Consider the following 16,466-nt stretch of genomic DNA (forward strand, 5'->3'; position numbering starts at 1 on the left):
ACTAATTGCAAATTATGTAAAAAAATTGTAGAGAACTTACATAATATTGTTTTAAAGTTTTGGAGGTTCAAATAACAAGTAGTAAGAAGACCAAGTGAAGGAACAGCTCTTGCCAGTGAAGGAACACCCAATAAAGGAACACTTAATTTTGGCTATTTTTTAGTGCTCTTTGTGAATTTATAAGCCATACAAATATTTAAAAACAAGCCTATTCTTGAAATTATAACATGTAAATACTTGGATAATGTTAATTTTTTTTTGTAATCATGAATTGAAAATTAAAGTGTCAACATATTAACACATACTGTTCATTCACTGGGAAATCTATGCCCAATAAAGGAGCATGCCTGTTCCCTCACTGGTTAGAAGTTGCCTTTCGTATTTTTAACATACTTTTGATGCGGAACATCACTGAAGGTGCAAGAAAATTAAAGTTTATCTTTTATTTTCATTAACTTAGAAAAAAACCAGTAAAGGAACCCTGTGAAAACCAGAAACCCTTAACTCAGTACTTTATTATGCCATGATGCTTAAAAAAAAAAATTAAACGTAACTTCAATAACTATATTTTAAATTCTCCTTTTCACAATGAGAAAAATAAAACTATTACATGCAATTAATTCCACTTCAAACATATAAATACAAATACTCATATTATAATTTTTCAAAGAAACAAGATATTACAGAGATAATAACTAATTCAAAAAATTTTCCAGAGTAGTCTATTTGACCAGGTAATCCAAAACATTGCTAGATGACTTTCTATTGTTTGGCAGTAAGCTATTGTTACCAATCAATCTGAAGAAAAACTTTCAAATTCTTATTTTTAGTCAATATATATATATGAAATGTTCCTTCACTGGATAGTGTTCCTTCACTGGTTCGTTTACCCTACGATCCTTATTAAATTCTTTATTTATGGTTTGGTTCTAATAATTCGTAACACATAAAATTGCGCTGATTATTTCTATCTTAACATGCGTTTACAAAATTTCTCGCCAGTTATTACTTATGATTCATTCTTTGTAAATCGTCAAGCAACAATGTGCTGATATCTGAATCGTAATCTACATTACTTATTAAATTCCTCCTCATTTATTATTCATGATTCAGTTCTAATGATTCGTCATGAATCAAAGCAAGTTAATGTTTTTAATGTAATATACGTTACTTTCTAAATGCCTCATTTTTTATTTATGATTTAGTTTTAATAACTCTCTGAGAGTCACACTGTGACTGTATCTATCGCAAGTTAAGTTACTTAATAAATTCATCATAATTTATTTCTTATGATTCGTTATGAATCAAAGCAAGTTAATGTTTGCAATATAATATACGTTACTTACTAAATAAATCATTTATTTATTTAAGATTTAGTTTTAATAACTCTCTGAGAGTCACACTGTGACTGTATCTATCGCAAGTAAAGTTACTTAATAAATTCATCATAATTTATTTCTTATGATGCGTCATGAATCAAAGCAAGTTAATGTTTGCAATATAATGTACGTTACTTACTAAATAAATCATTTATTTATTTATGATTTAGTTTTAATAACTCTCTGAGAGTCACATGTGACTGTATCTATCGCAAGTTAAGTCACTTAATAAATTCATCATAATTTACTTCTTAGGATTTCGTTTTTATAATTTATCAAACATCAAAATGTATTGATAGACAACCTCAAATGCTGGTTAGTTTCTTCAAAAAGTCCACGAGGTTAAATTTCTTTCAATACTTGATCTAGGAGTTTCCTTGTCTTCTGGACTGGGTTCAAAATGGCAAGGCTACGGAGTATAACATTAGTAGTTGTAAACCCAGCAAATTGGTTCGTCAGTTCAATAACGGTTATAAAATAAAATAAAATCAATCGTCCTTTTATTTATAGTTCATTTAGAATAATTCATCTCTCATCGATTTGTTTTAAGTTTTGAAGACGCAATATAAGCTATTTATTAATTCCTCGAATATTTTGTTAATCTTTAAAGAAAATATTTATCATTAGGTGGATGTTGAATGTCATTCCAAATCCCAACGCTGACACAAGCAATCAGGAGGAGGGGCGAAAGAATTTACCACTCAATGTTGTCAACAACTACTTCTCTCTTGGAGTAGATGCTAGAATCGCCTTAGAGTTTCACGAAGCCAGAGGTAATAATCAAGACACAGCCTCTTATTAAAGAGGCTTAAGTTTTGAGAGCGTTATTATCTTAGCAACTCTGATAACTTAACAACTTTGAAAACTTTAACAACGTGAAGTAACTTTCGAGAGTTCAGTCATCTCTAAAGCGTGTTTTAGTCAAGCAATAGTTAGGATACTTTAATTTATTTCAACATCAGAACCAGATTAAAGTTTTAAGAGACAAAATATTTCGACAAAAATATTTCTTGATGAAAACAACTCTATTGTACCTAAACATTGATACCTAATTGTTGTACCTACCAATGGTGTACCTAAACATTGATTGAAAAACTGATAAATCAACTGATTTTATGTAGTAGATGTGATTGACTCTTGAGTTCATACAAAATCACAATTTCCATAAATTTTAAAAGTAGTAAAAAATGTGTTATTTAAAATAATATATATGTAATAGCGTAATGTCACAATTAACAGAAAAATTTGACATGAGATCTTCTGTAAATTTATTTTAGAATTTATTACACAAAACACTAACGCGCATGATCTCATCTGAAAATAGCTAGACCCAATTTTGAAAAATCAATGACAATAAAACTTCATAGATCATAATAAGCGTGGTCAGATCATAATAAGCGTGAACATCGAACTACAGCTTGAGATATTTTTATTTCAGAACTTATTACACAAAACACTAACGCGCATAATCTCATCTGAAAATAGCTAGACCCAATTTTGAAAAATCAATGACAATAAAACTTCATAGATCATAGTAAGCGTGGTCAGAACATCGAATAACAGCTTGAGATATTTTTAGTTTAAAACTTATTACACAAAACATTAGCGCACATGATCTTATCTGAAAATAGCTCGACCCAATTTTGAAAAATCAATGACAATAAAACTTCATAGATCATAATAAGCTTGGTCAGAACATCGAATTACAGCTTGAGATATTTTTTCTCGAATCACGAACCTAAACATTGTTGATAAATCAACTGCTTTTATGTAGTAAATGTAATTGACTCCTGAGTTTATGCAGAATTACCATTTCCATAAATTTTAAAATCGTAAAAAAAAATTCTTATTTTAAATATTGTATAGGTAATAATGTCGTGTCACAATTAGCAGAAAATTTGACGTAAGTTCTATTAGAAATTTACTTTAGAATTTAATACTCAAAACTACACGGGTCTCAATTGAAAATAACTAAACACTCTTTTGAAAAATCAGAGACAGCAAACTTTATAGATTGTAATGATCTTGGTCGGAATTTCGAACTACAGTTAGAGATAAATTTTAAAAATAAACTAGTGTATTATAAAAATATGTATTAAATGTTAAAGAGGGGTTTGATCCTAAAACCAATTCAGTATATTTCCGTATAAAGAATGTTTATAAATTTTATCTAGATATTTGGTATAGGGAAAAAGTGTTTTTTTCTTCAAATCATTCAATACGTTAAATTAAACTCGAAAAAAGCAGATAATTATTTAGAATCGATTATTTGAATAAATAAATGGATGAAATAAATTAAATTTTTCAGAGGCGAGACCGGGTAAGTTCAATAGCAGGTTTCGGAACAAAATGTTTTATGGGCAAGCTGGTGGAAAAGATTTAATACAAAGAAAATGGAAAGATCTCTGCAATTATATTTCTTTGGAAGTAAGTGCAAAATATTAAGCATAATCAAATTTCCTTTTTTTTTAAATTTAAATACATTATATATATAAGAAAAACTTTTATGTGTTGGTATATGTGTTTAGAAGTTTATTGCATGACTAATGAATTATGACTACGATTTAATTTAATACAGAAAAATACATTGTTTGGCTATAATACAATAAATATTACCTTAATGGCCATAAAAATGTTTAATTTTTACATGTGTGTAAGTTTAAAAGCCATATTTACAGAAAGGGCGAAAGCCATTGTAAAGGTCATAATATTCATATTTATCAAATTCGCCAACCGGACTGCATTGTTCTCAAGAAGCTGACTTCACACCAGAAAGGTCCTGGGATTGAATCCCTGTCAAGGCATTTCATTCTCTGTACTATCTGTCCTTACTGTGGAAGCAACGTTTGCCCACCTATTATGGTGCCCCTGAAAGAGTGAATTTGTCCTATTGATGAAAGAGTGTCAATCGGGTAGGCATTGGAAAAAAAATTATTTATTAAAAATGATGTCAATGAGCTTTTGAGTTTAGACATAGATTAAACTGCATGTTTAAGAAAATTGTCAAGGTTTCAAAAACATGTTTTAAAGCATAGAATAAGCTCAAAATGATTACCTAAGATAATGAATATGGCTTATGCTTTATATATTTTAACCCTTTATTAGGCAGTGGTTTGTATTTTCATTATCAATTTTATACGTTCATGGTGGACTATCCACCACTTTTAATTTGGGTTTCCATTTGTTAATAACTTAAAAAACTATGTTGAAATATTGAATAAATTTGCGAATAAACGCTATAATCTATAAGACGTTCATTTGTTGGAAGTTGAAAATTCATTGCAGTTATTGTGAACATTTTGGACCCAATAGTAATGATTTTTGGTACAATTACACTTCTTACGACATAGGGATTTAATTTAGAGAATTGAACAAAATTATAAAAAAAATAATTATTGGTTTATTTTTGTCTAGAAACATTATTATTAGATACATTAAGGTCTCACAATATAAGGATGCTCCCTTATTGGGATTAACAGATGCATTATTCTAACCTGGAGAAGATTTCGTTAAGTAAATTAACGGTCAGACCGTTAATTTGCTGAAACCACCCAGTCCTAACACAAAGAATTCGAAATTGAAAGTGATTGAATTATTTCCAACGGACAGTTAAAAGCATAGGAAGACATCCTTAGTTGGCGATTTATCGAAATATAAAATAGCCAAAATCTTAGCCAACCCCTTGTAATTAATATTAAACTTGAAATAATTTGACTATAGCTTAATTACTAAAAAGACAGTGAGAATTAATATAACCCTGTAACTACAACATTTTTTGGAAAAAAAATAAAGTAACTTAAGATGTAAAGGGATGTAAATAGAATTTGATGTTCGATTTAGTTGTGACAGTAAATTAGTAAACTTTACATTTGTATTGAATTAAAATGTTAGCCGTTACATTGATTGTTAAGAAGAAAATAAAATATTTATATTTTCTTCATAAAATGTGATAAAAAATAGTAAATGTAATAATAATTTGTTTAACTTAATTAAAACGAGATTAAGAATGATTAAAAATTTCAGTTTATGAAATTAAGAAATTTAAAAAGCTAGGAAATATGCAACGTTTTTATGACATCACAGTTACAAATATAATTCTTTCTTTACTTTGTAGCATTCATAAAAAATTTTTCCAATTAAAAAGAAGTAAAATTCATTAAATTCCCAATTTTTTATAACACTTAATGTTCGGGGGTAAAGAAAATTACCACAAAAATTTGTGTCAAAATTTGAATAAATTTTATCTAACAAATCTAAATTCTTAATTCTTTTCTGATATCAGTTATAGTTTCACAAATATATTAATTCATTCTTTCCAGAAATAAATTATTCGTTAAAAGGTTAAAAAAAAAGTACGTATTTGATATAATGGGCTCGAACAAAATGCATTTTTCTTTGAGTCCATGCATCGAATTTTTATTTAACAAAAGAAGCCAAGTTTTTAGCATCAATTTGGAAGTTGATTTACTTTTTTAAAAGTACCAACAGTGATGAAACGGGAAATACAATATTCTTTCTTGCTGGTGGATAATAATCTGTTTTGAGCGCTCAAAACATGTCGATATTTCCCACCTTTACTTTTCAGGCTAATTTGGGTTTTTTCCATTGAAATGTACGAAGTTGTTCATGCCTTTCTGAAAGAAATTGAAATTATCATAAATGTTTTTGCATAAATCTTATTGAATTATTTAGCCAAATATTTAATGACCGAGGTTATAATGCTTGTTTTTACAGTGTGATGGACAAGACATGACACATAAGCTGAGAGAATTAAAGGTTCATTCCATATTATTTCTAAACATTTCAAGGTAAGAAAATGTTGATGCAAATATTTTCTAAATTTAAAATGTTAAATTATATTTAATTAATTCATAAACACTTCAAATTTAATTTATTTGAGGGTTTAAGAAAAATATTGCAAGTTAAAATGCAGAATATAAGAATGTATACTCATTTCAAAATTCAATTATTTTATTTCAATATTTTTGTACGTTTTTATAAATAATTATTGAAATATTGATGGAGTAGGTATTTTTAAAAACTCATTCACTCTTGAAAAAAAATCTGTCCTCTGAAAAAAAAAACCCAAAGCAACGTCCTATTCAAATCTATCAGTGACATTTTATTTCACGAGGGCAAAAAATGTAAGCATACTTTTGTAAATTCTTATCTATCATTTTCGCAAAAACCAAACAAATAAAATCCTCCTTATAAATAAAAATTTCCGAAAGTAAAATAACCAACAAATGTTTTTAAACGCAGGCTCTGAAGCAATAATTTCAAAACATTTTTAAAATTTAACTTTTTACTTTAATTCCCATTAAATATGTACGGGTTATAATATGGATATAATAATGGTTATATATTTGACTTTCGGAAAGACTCTTTTGTATTTTCCGTTATTCAGGACGTATAGTAGACAATATCCTGAATCTTATTTTTCAATTTATTTCTATTTTATCCATGCTAACTGCCTTAAATAAATACTTATAGAATTGTTTATAAAAATAGAGTAAAAAGAATTAATTTTGAGGCGAAAAAGAAGAAGAAAATCTATTGAAATCTGACAAATTATTATTACTGTAAATAACGGGATCACAAAACTTAAAAACATGTTTCATAGCAGGACAAAAATTCTAATAATCGCATTTGAACTCGTCTCTAATTTCGTCAGCTATAAAATAAGTTTTGGCGTTTTCATTCCCCCTTTCCACAGTAATAATTTGTAAGATATCTATAACGCTTTCTTGTTTCCAGCTTAAACATTTATTTCTGAACTCTAGCAAATGCATTTTTCAAAATTTCTTTTTGAAAAGAATTTTATAAATTTATATTAAAAGCTGTCGTCGCGAGCACCTTGTATTTTTTTTAAAATTCATTGCTTCAAAAGATAAGCTTCTAAAAATAAAACTGCATTCAATTCATTGAGGAATCTATTGATAACAAAGATAAAATGATTTAAATAAAGAAGATTAAAATGATAAAGTTGATTCAAATATACATCACGATTGCAGGTAAAATGATCCAAAGTACTTTTAAATTGAGATAGGATTGTATGATACAAAAAATAACCGATACCACGTCGTGAAAGTATTCTAGGAATAATTTTCAAACCTAAACTGACAAGAAAATAAATTGATGTTTCATAAATAAAACTCAATACATCATACAATTGGAAAAAGTTAACATGAATTTATTTTCGATGTTTAATTTAGTTTTAATAAAAATATTTTCAAGTTAAATTTTAAAGAACGGCGTCAAATACATTTTGAAAGAAAAAACCTGGGAGCTAGATTATTTTTAAACTTAGTTTAAAAAATTATGAACGGAATCACATATCTAAGTTAGAAAAAAGTTTGCGCAAAATTTTTTTTACAACTTCTTTAATTTTCATGAACGATATCGATTTGGTGTAAAATTACTTTAATTCGTTATTATTGTCGTAGGTCATTAAGGCAAGGTGTGCGATTGTTCTTTTCTTCCAGTGGCGTCATCTATGGCTAATAATTCACCTTCTGACACACTCATACGTCACACCAGTTTATAGTGCGGACCCATTCATGCATCCATTCAATCATCCACAGATCGTAATTTTGACCTGAACCAGAGAACAATCAATCTCCAATTCAGTATCCCCAGAGGCGTAATTTGTTATGGAATCATAGTGGGTTTTGTGACCCGACAGATTTAACGTGCACCAGTTACAATTTACTACACGGAGAGTCCTTGCCAGTCTGGATTCGAACTCCCATTTTCACGAACCTGAGTCCAGCGCCCTGCCAATCAGGTTATCCCGACCCCACTTTAATTTTTTATTCGTTTAATTTTCATGAACAGAATATATCTGAGATAGAAAGATATTGGACAAAAAACTATTTCACTAGCCAAGTTTCTTTTAAATGAACAAAATGATATATATCTATGATAAAAAAGAAGTTTGATGTAAAATTACTTTCAATAGATAAATTTAGTTTTCATAAACGAAATCAGATATGTCTGAAATTGAAAGAACTTAAGTAAAGCTATGTTCAACTTCTCATTTTAGTTTTCATACACGAAATCAAAATTCTTTGAAGCGGAAAGAAAAGTTAGGCGTTAAATTATTTTCAATTTCTTTCATTGAGTTTCCAAATGCTTCGAAATTTCGAACTCTATAGTTATAAAACGACATTTCTGAAAATTTCAAATATCTTGAAAATTCAATATCCTGAACTGGGAGTATTTTGTGTTTTGAAGCCTGCAACGTTATCAAAGCAAAAAGTAATAAAGTTTCTTATTTACATTTTGCTTGAAGCTCAGATTTTCGGAGAACATTATTTTTCTGCACGTCTAAGTAGGCAACATTCTCTGAATGGAGTTCTAAGGAAGCAAAAATAGGTTCTGAAATGCGATAAAGTTTGGAAATATTTGTCGATTTTTGATGCAAAAATTGGCAACGCTTTTTTTTTTTGGAAGAGAACTTAAATCGGAGAAAATTGTTTTTCGGTTATGTTTCCATCAGTCGTAGTATTCTCCTAGTAAGATCCATTTTGTAACACTATGTATTTTGGTTTACTTTTAGAAACGATGAAAAATATTGGGAACTGCTACATCAAAAAACAGCACGAATGAAATCTAGGGAATGTGTTTTTAAATTTTGTAAAAAAGACACAATGTAAAAATAGAAAAGGGATTGAGATTTCAGCTTGGGTAACTTTAGTTTACCGTGCGTAAAATTGAAGAGCTAACCTGAACTGTGAGGGAGAGTAAATCAGTACTGGTGTTTTAAATATTTTAGTAAAACATATTAAAATTTATTATTCATTTATGGATTAATTTTAGTATTAAAAGTTTATAAATATTTATGGATAAGAGGAATTTTTTAGTTCAAATTAAAAATGAGTAGCATTTTTTTTAAAGAACTATATCCTACACAGAGAAAAAAAAATACTGTTGGAATCACCTTTATGTGTTGTATAGACATTCTCTGGTAAAAGAACATGTATTCTTTCTTATAACATTTGGACAAGGCAAGCACGCCAATTATTGGCTTTTTTTTGTTGCGAATTAAGTCAGGAAGGTGCGCTTTTCGTTTAAAAAGACAGCACCACAAAGGTAAAAGTACGTCTTATCTCAAAGCATCCCGGATAGATGGCAGCACCACTCATTCGTAAGGCAACTTTCACAATTTTGACATATTTCTGAAGGGGAAAGAAACTTTCTTCAGATCTTCGTGCCCATGGTACTCGTCAGCGATCGAATACATGAATTTCAATTCTCAGATTTTTTGTGCGTGTAAATTGCATCTACTCGGTGGGACTTAACGGAGTCGAGTATACAACCCCGGCCTTTTTTAACAGAAGTCCAAATTCCAGTTAATAAAACCTAAATATACAGTATTTAAATCATTCATTTAGCAATGATTCCCGTTCATATGGTTTTCAGAATCATACTCTAATTACTACACATTTAGTAAAAATTCAAAACTTGACAGTACATTTAACCATATAAATCGATTTTATGCCGGACATCATGATAAAATTGCCAAATTTTATCCAGATTTACCGAATTTCATCAGGTATTTGAAAATCATAATTTATTTTTAATTTTATTGAAATCATTACTGAAACACTTGGGTGAAAGTTATCGAGCTTTTTGGTGTTCCCATAGAGCCAGAAACACGGTTACCATATTCTGGTAGTTTTGACCACATTTCTTTTTCAGTATGAATTGATATTTTCTGTTATTTTTTAAAATGATATTTTATCTTTTAATTTTAGTTATGGAGGTGGTACAAAACCATGGGGGACATCTGGATCAAACAATTTTCAATCACCAAGAACTGATGATGGCATGATTGAAGTCATCGGTTTAACCACATACCAATTGGTAAGTAGTTCGTTAAAAATTATCTATGAAATGAAAAATTAAAAAAGAAAAACTGAAAAGCACTTTTTTCTGCAAACTTGAATAACTTTAGAAGGCATTGGCTGTTTTTTATGAAAAAGAAGTCACAACTGGAATTTTTTCTCAGGAAATTGCAGCTGTTTAAATCTTTTAAAAAATCTGTAAAATGTGAGGCATTCTGGTAAATGTGAGGAACATTAGAAATCTACAGCATTAAGGTGACAGCAAATTTGCCTGCTACTATGATTCAATGTGTTCTAAACTTCTTAACGATGAACAAAATATTTGCAAATACAAGATCAAAATTTTTATTCATCTATTACTTTACAGCCTTTGCTACAAGCTGGTGGTCATGGTTCAGCCATAGCTCAATGCAAGAGAGCTAAACTAGTCACATCATGCACCATTCCTGTCCAAGTAGACGGAGAACCATGTCGTCTTGCACCATCCATAATTGATATAGAGCTTTTAAACACTGTAAATATGATTGCTAAAACAAAGGTAGGCATTCATCAACTTTTATTAATTTCGCAATGAAATTAACAGTTACCATTCGAAGGAATTTAAGTAAATGAAGCCAGGATCAGATATCACTATTATTGTATTGTTGTTATGCTGTTTACCATTGATAAAAAATACTTACTAATTATTTAAAAGTACTTATCAATTAAGTTACAATAATTAGAGATAGGATAATTAAATTTGTCTTGCATTTTCTTCATTTAAAGGCGACTGTTGCATCTATCATCATGATTAGTTATTTGGAATGATCATACAATATTTTTAACCTTCTATGACTAACTGACTTTTGAAAAGTATCTTAAAAAATTTTGTGTGTCATGATTGTGCTTCCACTAGAATTGCAGAATATTTTCGATGAAAAAGTGATCTTTAAAATAAAGGTGATAGATAATTTTATTTTCAATTTTTTTAATAAGGGGAAATGTTTTGTGATTTATTAAATAGAGTAGTTGATATGATATCAATAATATTATTAATAAGGAGATATAGTATATTAATTACTCTGTAAAATTTTTTTGTACTTTTACACTAAAAATGGTAGCAACTACTAAACACCAAAACCGCTGTTCTGAAAAACGAGTAATGTCGCTTTGCACTACTTGATATAAAGTAGTTGACACCATGCTTTTGTGTTCAGCAACTTTAATATTTATAATTACAGTAAGATATGCAACATTAAGATTCACTAAAATTATTTTTCAGAAACTATATAAGGAAGAATTATTAACTTATAATGCATATATACACTAATTATTAAAATAAAATTAATTTATTAATCGAACTTCCACGTAGCACAGAGAGAATAAAGGAGAGTTCGAACTAAGTTCAAAACACTGCAAAACATACCGGATCTAATCACGGGAAAAAGTACTGCCACGTCCGTATTTCCTTATTACCGTAATAACTATTTTTTCCGTACAATTTTATACCGTAATTATTATATTTATATAATTACACTGATTCAGTAATGTTACTGTATTTTTCGCTAATATTGCTCCTTCACTCAATTTTTGCATAGATATATATATATACTCAATNCATTTATATATTTCATATTTTTAATACACTGTTAGAAATTTCTCGGAAAAAGTATTTAAATTATAATTTATTTGATTGTTATTTTACCTTATTCAAGCAAAACAGTAAAATACCCGTAAATAAGATGGTATTCAAACTGTTAACTGTGAGAAAAACCGTTTATTAACTTCTTTCACCTAAAACGGTTAAACAACTGGAATTTTATCGCACTAAGCTCACCTGATGAAGCAACTTAATTTTTTAATGATGGGTAGATATTATAGACGAGGGGGCAAATCTCACGGCTGAGAGAACGGGGGTTCGTTCCAAGACTTGACACCGCGATATTTCCTCCATTCCCTTCAACACATGAAGAGTTTCTACTATCCTGCCCACTACTTAACAAAAAGCCTTGCTCCAACGTGCAGTTAAATTTCTATTTTGCCATTTGGAAATCACGCTAGTTGTAAATGGTTTAAAAAACCGTATGGTTCTGTATTCTTGGTTTTATAATCATAGTAGCTGTAAACGGTTTCAAAACCGTAAAGATAAAAACTGATTTTTACTGTAAACTTTGAAGTTAATTGGATGGGAAATGTTGCCGAAAATTTTACCATAATTTTAGGACGAAAATTCTAACAGTGTATAAAAATTAATAAAGGAAAAATCTTAGAATAGCGATTAAATGTTTATAATAGTATAAAATCTATATTATTTCACGCATAACCAGAGTCATGGGACATCAGCAAAAAAGTAAGTAATAAGCTTTAATATAAATGTTAAAATATTTTATTGTATTGGGATATTAATAATGATGTTATATACTATCAATCAGGGATTTGCGATGCTTTTTGTCATCACCATTTAGAAATAAAAATGGAGCTGACAAAAATAAGTTGCTTTTTCAATTGAAGTAATTAAATAAGTACAAAAAATATAAAGAAATTAACTCTCTGAGTTTATATTTTGACTGACGAAAGAGCAGTAACTATTCCAAAATATATATCAATATTTTTAATGAACTTTTCGATGTATATTCTTTTAAATATATAAAATGATACATTCCGGAAAAGAATATATTTAGAGAGGAATAGCCCCATAATTACTGACATCAATTTATTTTAAACAGTTTTATTTTAATTTTTTGTGAGTGTGATCCGTAAAGAACATCCAGAACTTGAGAAGTTGGAACATCCATACAGTTGAAAGTAATAATATTTTTGTCATTTTTTTTATCTTCTTATTACCCCATTTCAGAGCTTGATGTTTAAAGCTATTATCTTTCATTATATTTTCATCGTTTCACCCCATTTTGTAATCATGAAGTTTAAGTTATAATTCATTTACTATTATTACCCCATTCGCAAGCACCCGTAAAATTGAAGTTATAATTAGTTTTATAACCAATGTTTCTGATTACTTCATTTGGAACCAACCATAAAATTTGCAGATAATGTGTTTCGACTATCTTCAGTCTCTCTTTTTACCCCATTTAGAATTCGTGAAGTTTAAAATTGTTAGTTAATTTTACTATTACTACCCCCTTTCGAAACATCCAAAAAGTTGAAATTATAATAATTTTTACAACCAATGTTTCTTATTACCCCATTTAAAAAAAAACATAAAATTGATAGTTATAAAATGTTTTATTATCAGTATCTCTTTTTATGGAATTCAGAATTCGTTCCGTATAAAGTTATAATTTTATTTTAATATTATTACCAAGCTTGCAAACACCTTAGAAGTTGAAAATATGATAAGTTATTCTTTACCCATATTTCTTATTTTCCCATTAGAAATTCTAAAACGGAAAGACAAAAACATTTTTATCATTCATAAAAGCGACCATTTTTATCGCCTTTCAAATGCTATTTGCTGTTAAGTTCTAGGAATTTTTAACACATTTCATAAATTTAAATTTTTTTTCTATAAGTTATTCTAAGTTCTCAAAGCATTATTTAAAAAATTTCTTCTCTTTTTATTATAAAGTTATATTATTATTATATTATTATTTAAAGTTATATTATATTTTTAGAGAGAATGTCGAAAAAGTTAGTCTTCCATTGAAATTACTGTCATTGCAAAAATATGAAGAAGAACACCCCCATGGTACTCGTCANCCGGACATCATGATAAAATTGCCAAATTTTATCCAGATTTACCGAATTTCATCAGGTATTTGAAAATCATAATTTATTTTTAATTTTATTGAAATCATTACTGAAACACTTGGGTGAAAGTTATCGAGCTTTTTGGTGTTCCCATAGAGCCAGAAACACGGCTATCATATTCTGGTAGTTTTGACCATATTTCTTTTTCAGTACGAATTGATATTTTATGTTATTTTTTTAAAATGATATTTTATCTTTTAATTTTAGTTATGGAGGTGGTACAAAACCATGGGGGACATCTGGATCAAACAATTTTCAATCACCAAGAACTGATGATGGCATGATTGAAGTCATCGGTTTAACCACATACCAATTGGTAAGTAGTTCGTTAAAAATTATCTATGAAATGAAAAATTAAAAAAGAAAAACTGAAAAGCACTTTTTTCTGCAAACTTGAATAACTTTAGAAGGCATTGGCTGTTTTTGATGAAAAGGAAGTCACAACTAGAATTTTTTCTAATGAAATTGCAGATGTTTAAATCTTTTAAAAAATCTGTAAAATGTGAGGTATTCTGGTAAATGTGAGGAACATAAGAAATCTACAGTATTAAGGTGACAGCAAATTTGCCTGCTACTATGATTCAATGTGTTCTAAACTTCTCAACAATGAATAAAATATTTGCAAATACAAGATCAAAATTTTTATTCATCTATTATTTTACAGCCTTTGCTACAAGCTGGTGGTCATGGCTCAGCCATAGCTCAATGCAAGAGAGCTAAACTAGTCACATCATGCACCATTCCTGTCCAAGTAGACGGAGAACCATGTCGTCTTGCACCGTCCATAATTGATATAGAGCTTTTAAACACTGTAAATATGATTGCTAAAACAAAGGTAAGCATTCATCAACTTTTATTAATTTTGCAATGAAATTAACAGTTACCATTCGAAGGAATTTAAGTAAATGAAGCCAGGATCAGATATTACTATTATTGTATTATTGTTATGCTGTTTACCTTTGATAAAAAATACTTACTAATTACTTAAAAGTAGTTATCAATTAAATTACAATAATTAGAGATAGGATAATTAAATTGTTCTTGCATTTTCTTAATTTAAAGGCAACTGTTGCATTTATCATTATGATTAGTTATTTGAAATAATCATAAAATATTTATAATTTTCTAAGACTAACTGACTTTTAAAAACTATATTAAAAAATGTTGTGTGTCATGACTGTGTTTCCACTGGAATTGCAGCATATTTTAGATGAAAAAGTGATCTTTAAAATGAAGGCGATACATAATTTTATTTTGAATTTTTTTGAAAAGGACAAATATCTCGTGATTTATCAAATAGAGTGGCTGATATGGTAGCAATAATATTATTAATAAGGATATATAGTATATGAATTACACTGCAAAAATTCTGCGTATTTTTACACTAAAAATGGTAGCAACTACTACACACCATAAACGCTGATCTGGAAAACGAGTAATGTCGCTTCGCACTACTTGATGTAAAGTAGTTGCCACCATGCTTTTGTGTTCAGTAACATTAATATTTATAATTACAGTAAGATATGCTACATTAAGACTCACTAAAATTATTTTTCCGAGATAATATAAAAAAGAATTATTAACTTATAATGCATATATACGCTAATTATTAAAATATAATTAATTTATTAATCAAACTTCCAGGTAGCACAGAATAAAGGACAGTTCAAACTAAGCTCAAAACATTGAAAAACATGTCGGATCTAATCACGGGAAAAAGTACGGCAACATCCGTATTTCCTTATTACCTTAATAACTATTTTTAAAGTACAATTTTGTACCATAATTGTTATATTTATATAATTACAGTGTTTCAGTAATTTTACTGCACTTATTGCTAATATTGCTCCTTCGCTCAATTTTTGTGTTGTTAAAGCAGCAAATTTGGAGAAATAGTATACCGCAGTTTCTTCCGTGCATTAATATATATTTTATATTTTATATTTTAAATACACTGTTAGAAATTTCTTCGAAAAAGTGTTTAAATAACAATTTATTTAATTGTTATTTTATCAAGCGAAACAGTTAAATAACCTTAAATAAGATGACATTCAAACTGTTAACTGTAAGGAAAACCGTTTATTAACTGCTTTCACCTAAAACGGTTAAACAACTGGAATTTTATCGCACAAACTAAGCTCACCTGATGAAACAACTTAATTTTTTAATGATGGGTAGATATTATAGATGAGAAAGCAAATTTGTCAATCTCATGGCCGAGAGAACGGGGGTTCGTGTCCGAGATTTGACACCGCAATATTTCCTCCATTCCCTTCAACACATGAGGAGTTTCCATTTTCCTGCCCACTCCAATGCCCATTACTTAACAAAAAGCCTTGCTCCAATGTGCAGTTAAATTTCTATTTTGCCATTTGGAAATCATGCTAGTTGTAAATGGTTGAAAAACCGCATAGTTCTGTATTCTTGGTTTTATGATCATAGTAGCTGTAAACGGTTTCAAAACTGTAAAGATAAAAATTGATCTTTACCG

At 28.7% G+C, this 16,466-nt stretch overlaps 1 protein-coding gene across 1 annotated transcript in view; it reads left to right on the forward strand.

Moving 5' to 3' along the window:
- LOC107449338 (retinal degeneration A) overlaps window positions 1–16,466 on the forward strand; it is an 86,615-nt gene that overhangs the window by 44,643 nt on the left and 25,506 nt on the right. Inside the window, exons 13-18 of the mRNA XM_071181234.1 lie at window positions 2,007–2,152; window positions 3,688–3,806; window positions 6,114–6,187; window positions 10,139–10,247; window positions 10,596–10,766; window positions 12,535–12,557. Coding sequence (XP_071037335.1) covers window positions 2,007–2,152; window positions 3,688–3,806; window positions 6,114–6,187; window positions 10,139–10,247; window positions 10,596–10,766; window positions 12,535–12,557 — 642 coding nt within the window. The remainder of the gene's footprint in view (window positions 1–2,006; window positions 2,153–3,687; window positions 3,807–6,113; window positions 6,188–10,138; window positions 10,248–10,595; window positions 10,767–12,534; window positions 12,558–16,466) is intronic.

Source organism: Parasteatoda tepidariorum, chromosome 5, assembly GCF_043381705.1.
Source record: "Parasteatoda tepidariorum isolate YZ-2023 chromosome 5, CAS_Ptep_4.0, whole genome shotgun sequence".
In the NCBI taxonomy this organism is placed as follows: Eukaryota; Metazoa; Arthropoda; class Arachnida; order Araneae; family Theridiidae; genus Parasteatoda; species Parasteatoda tepidariorum.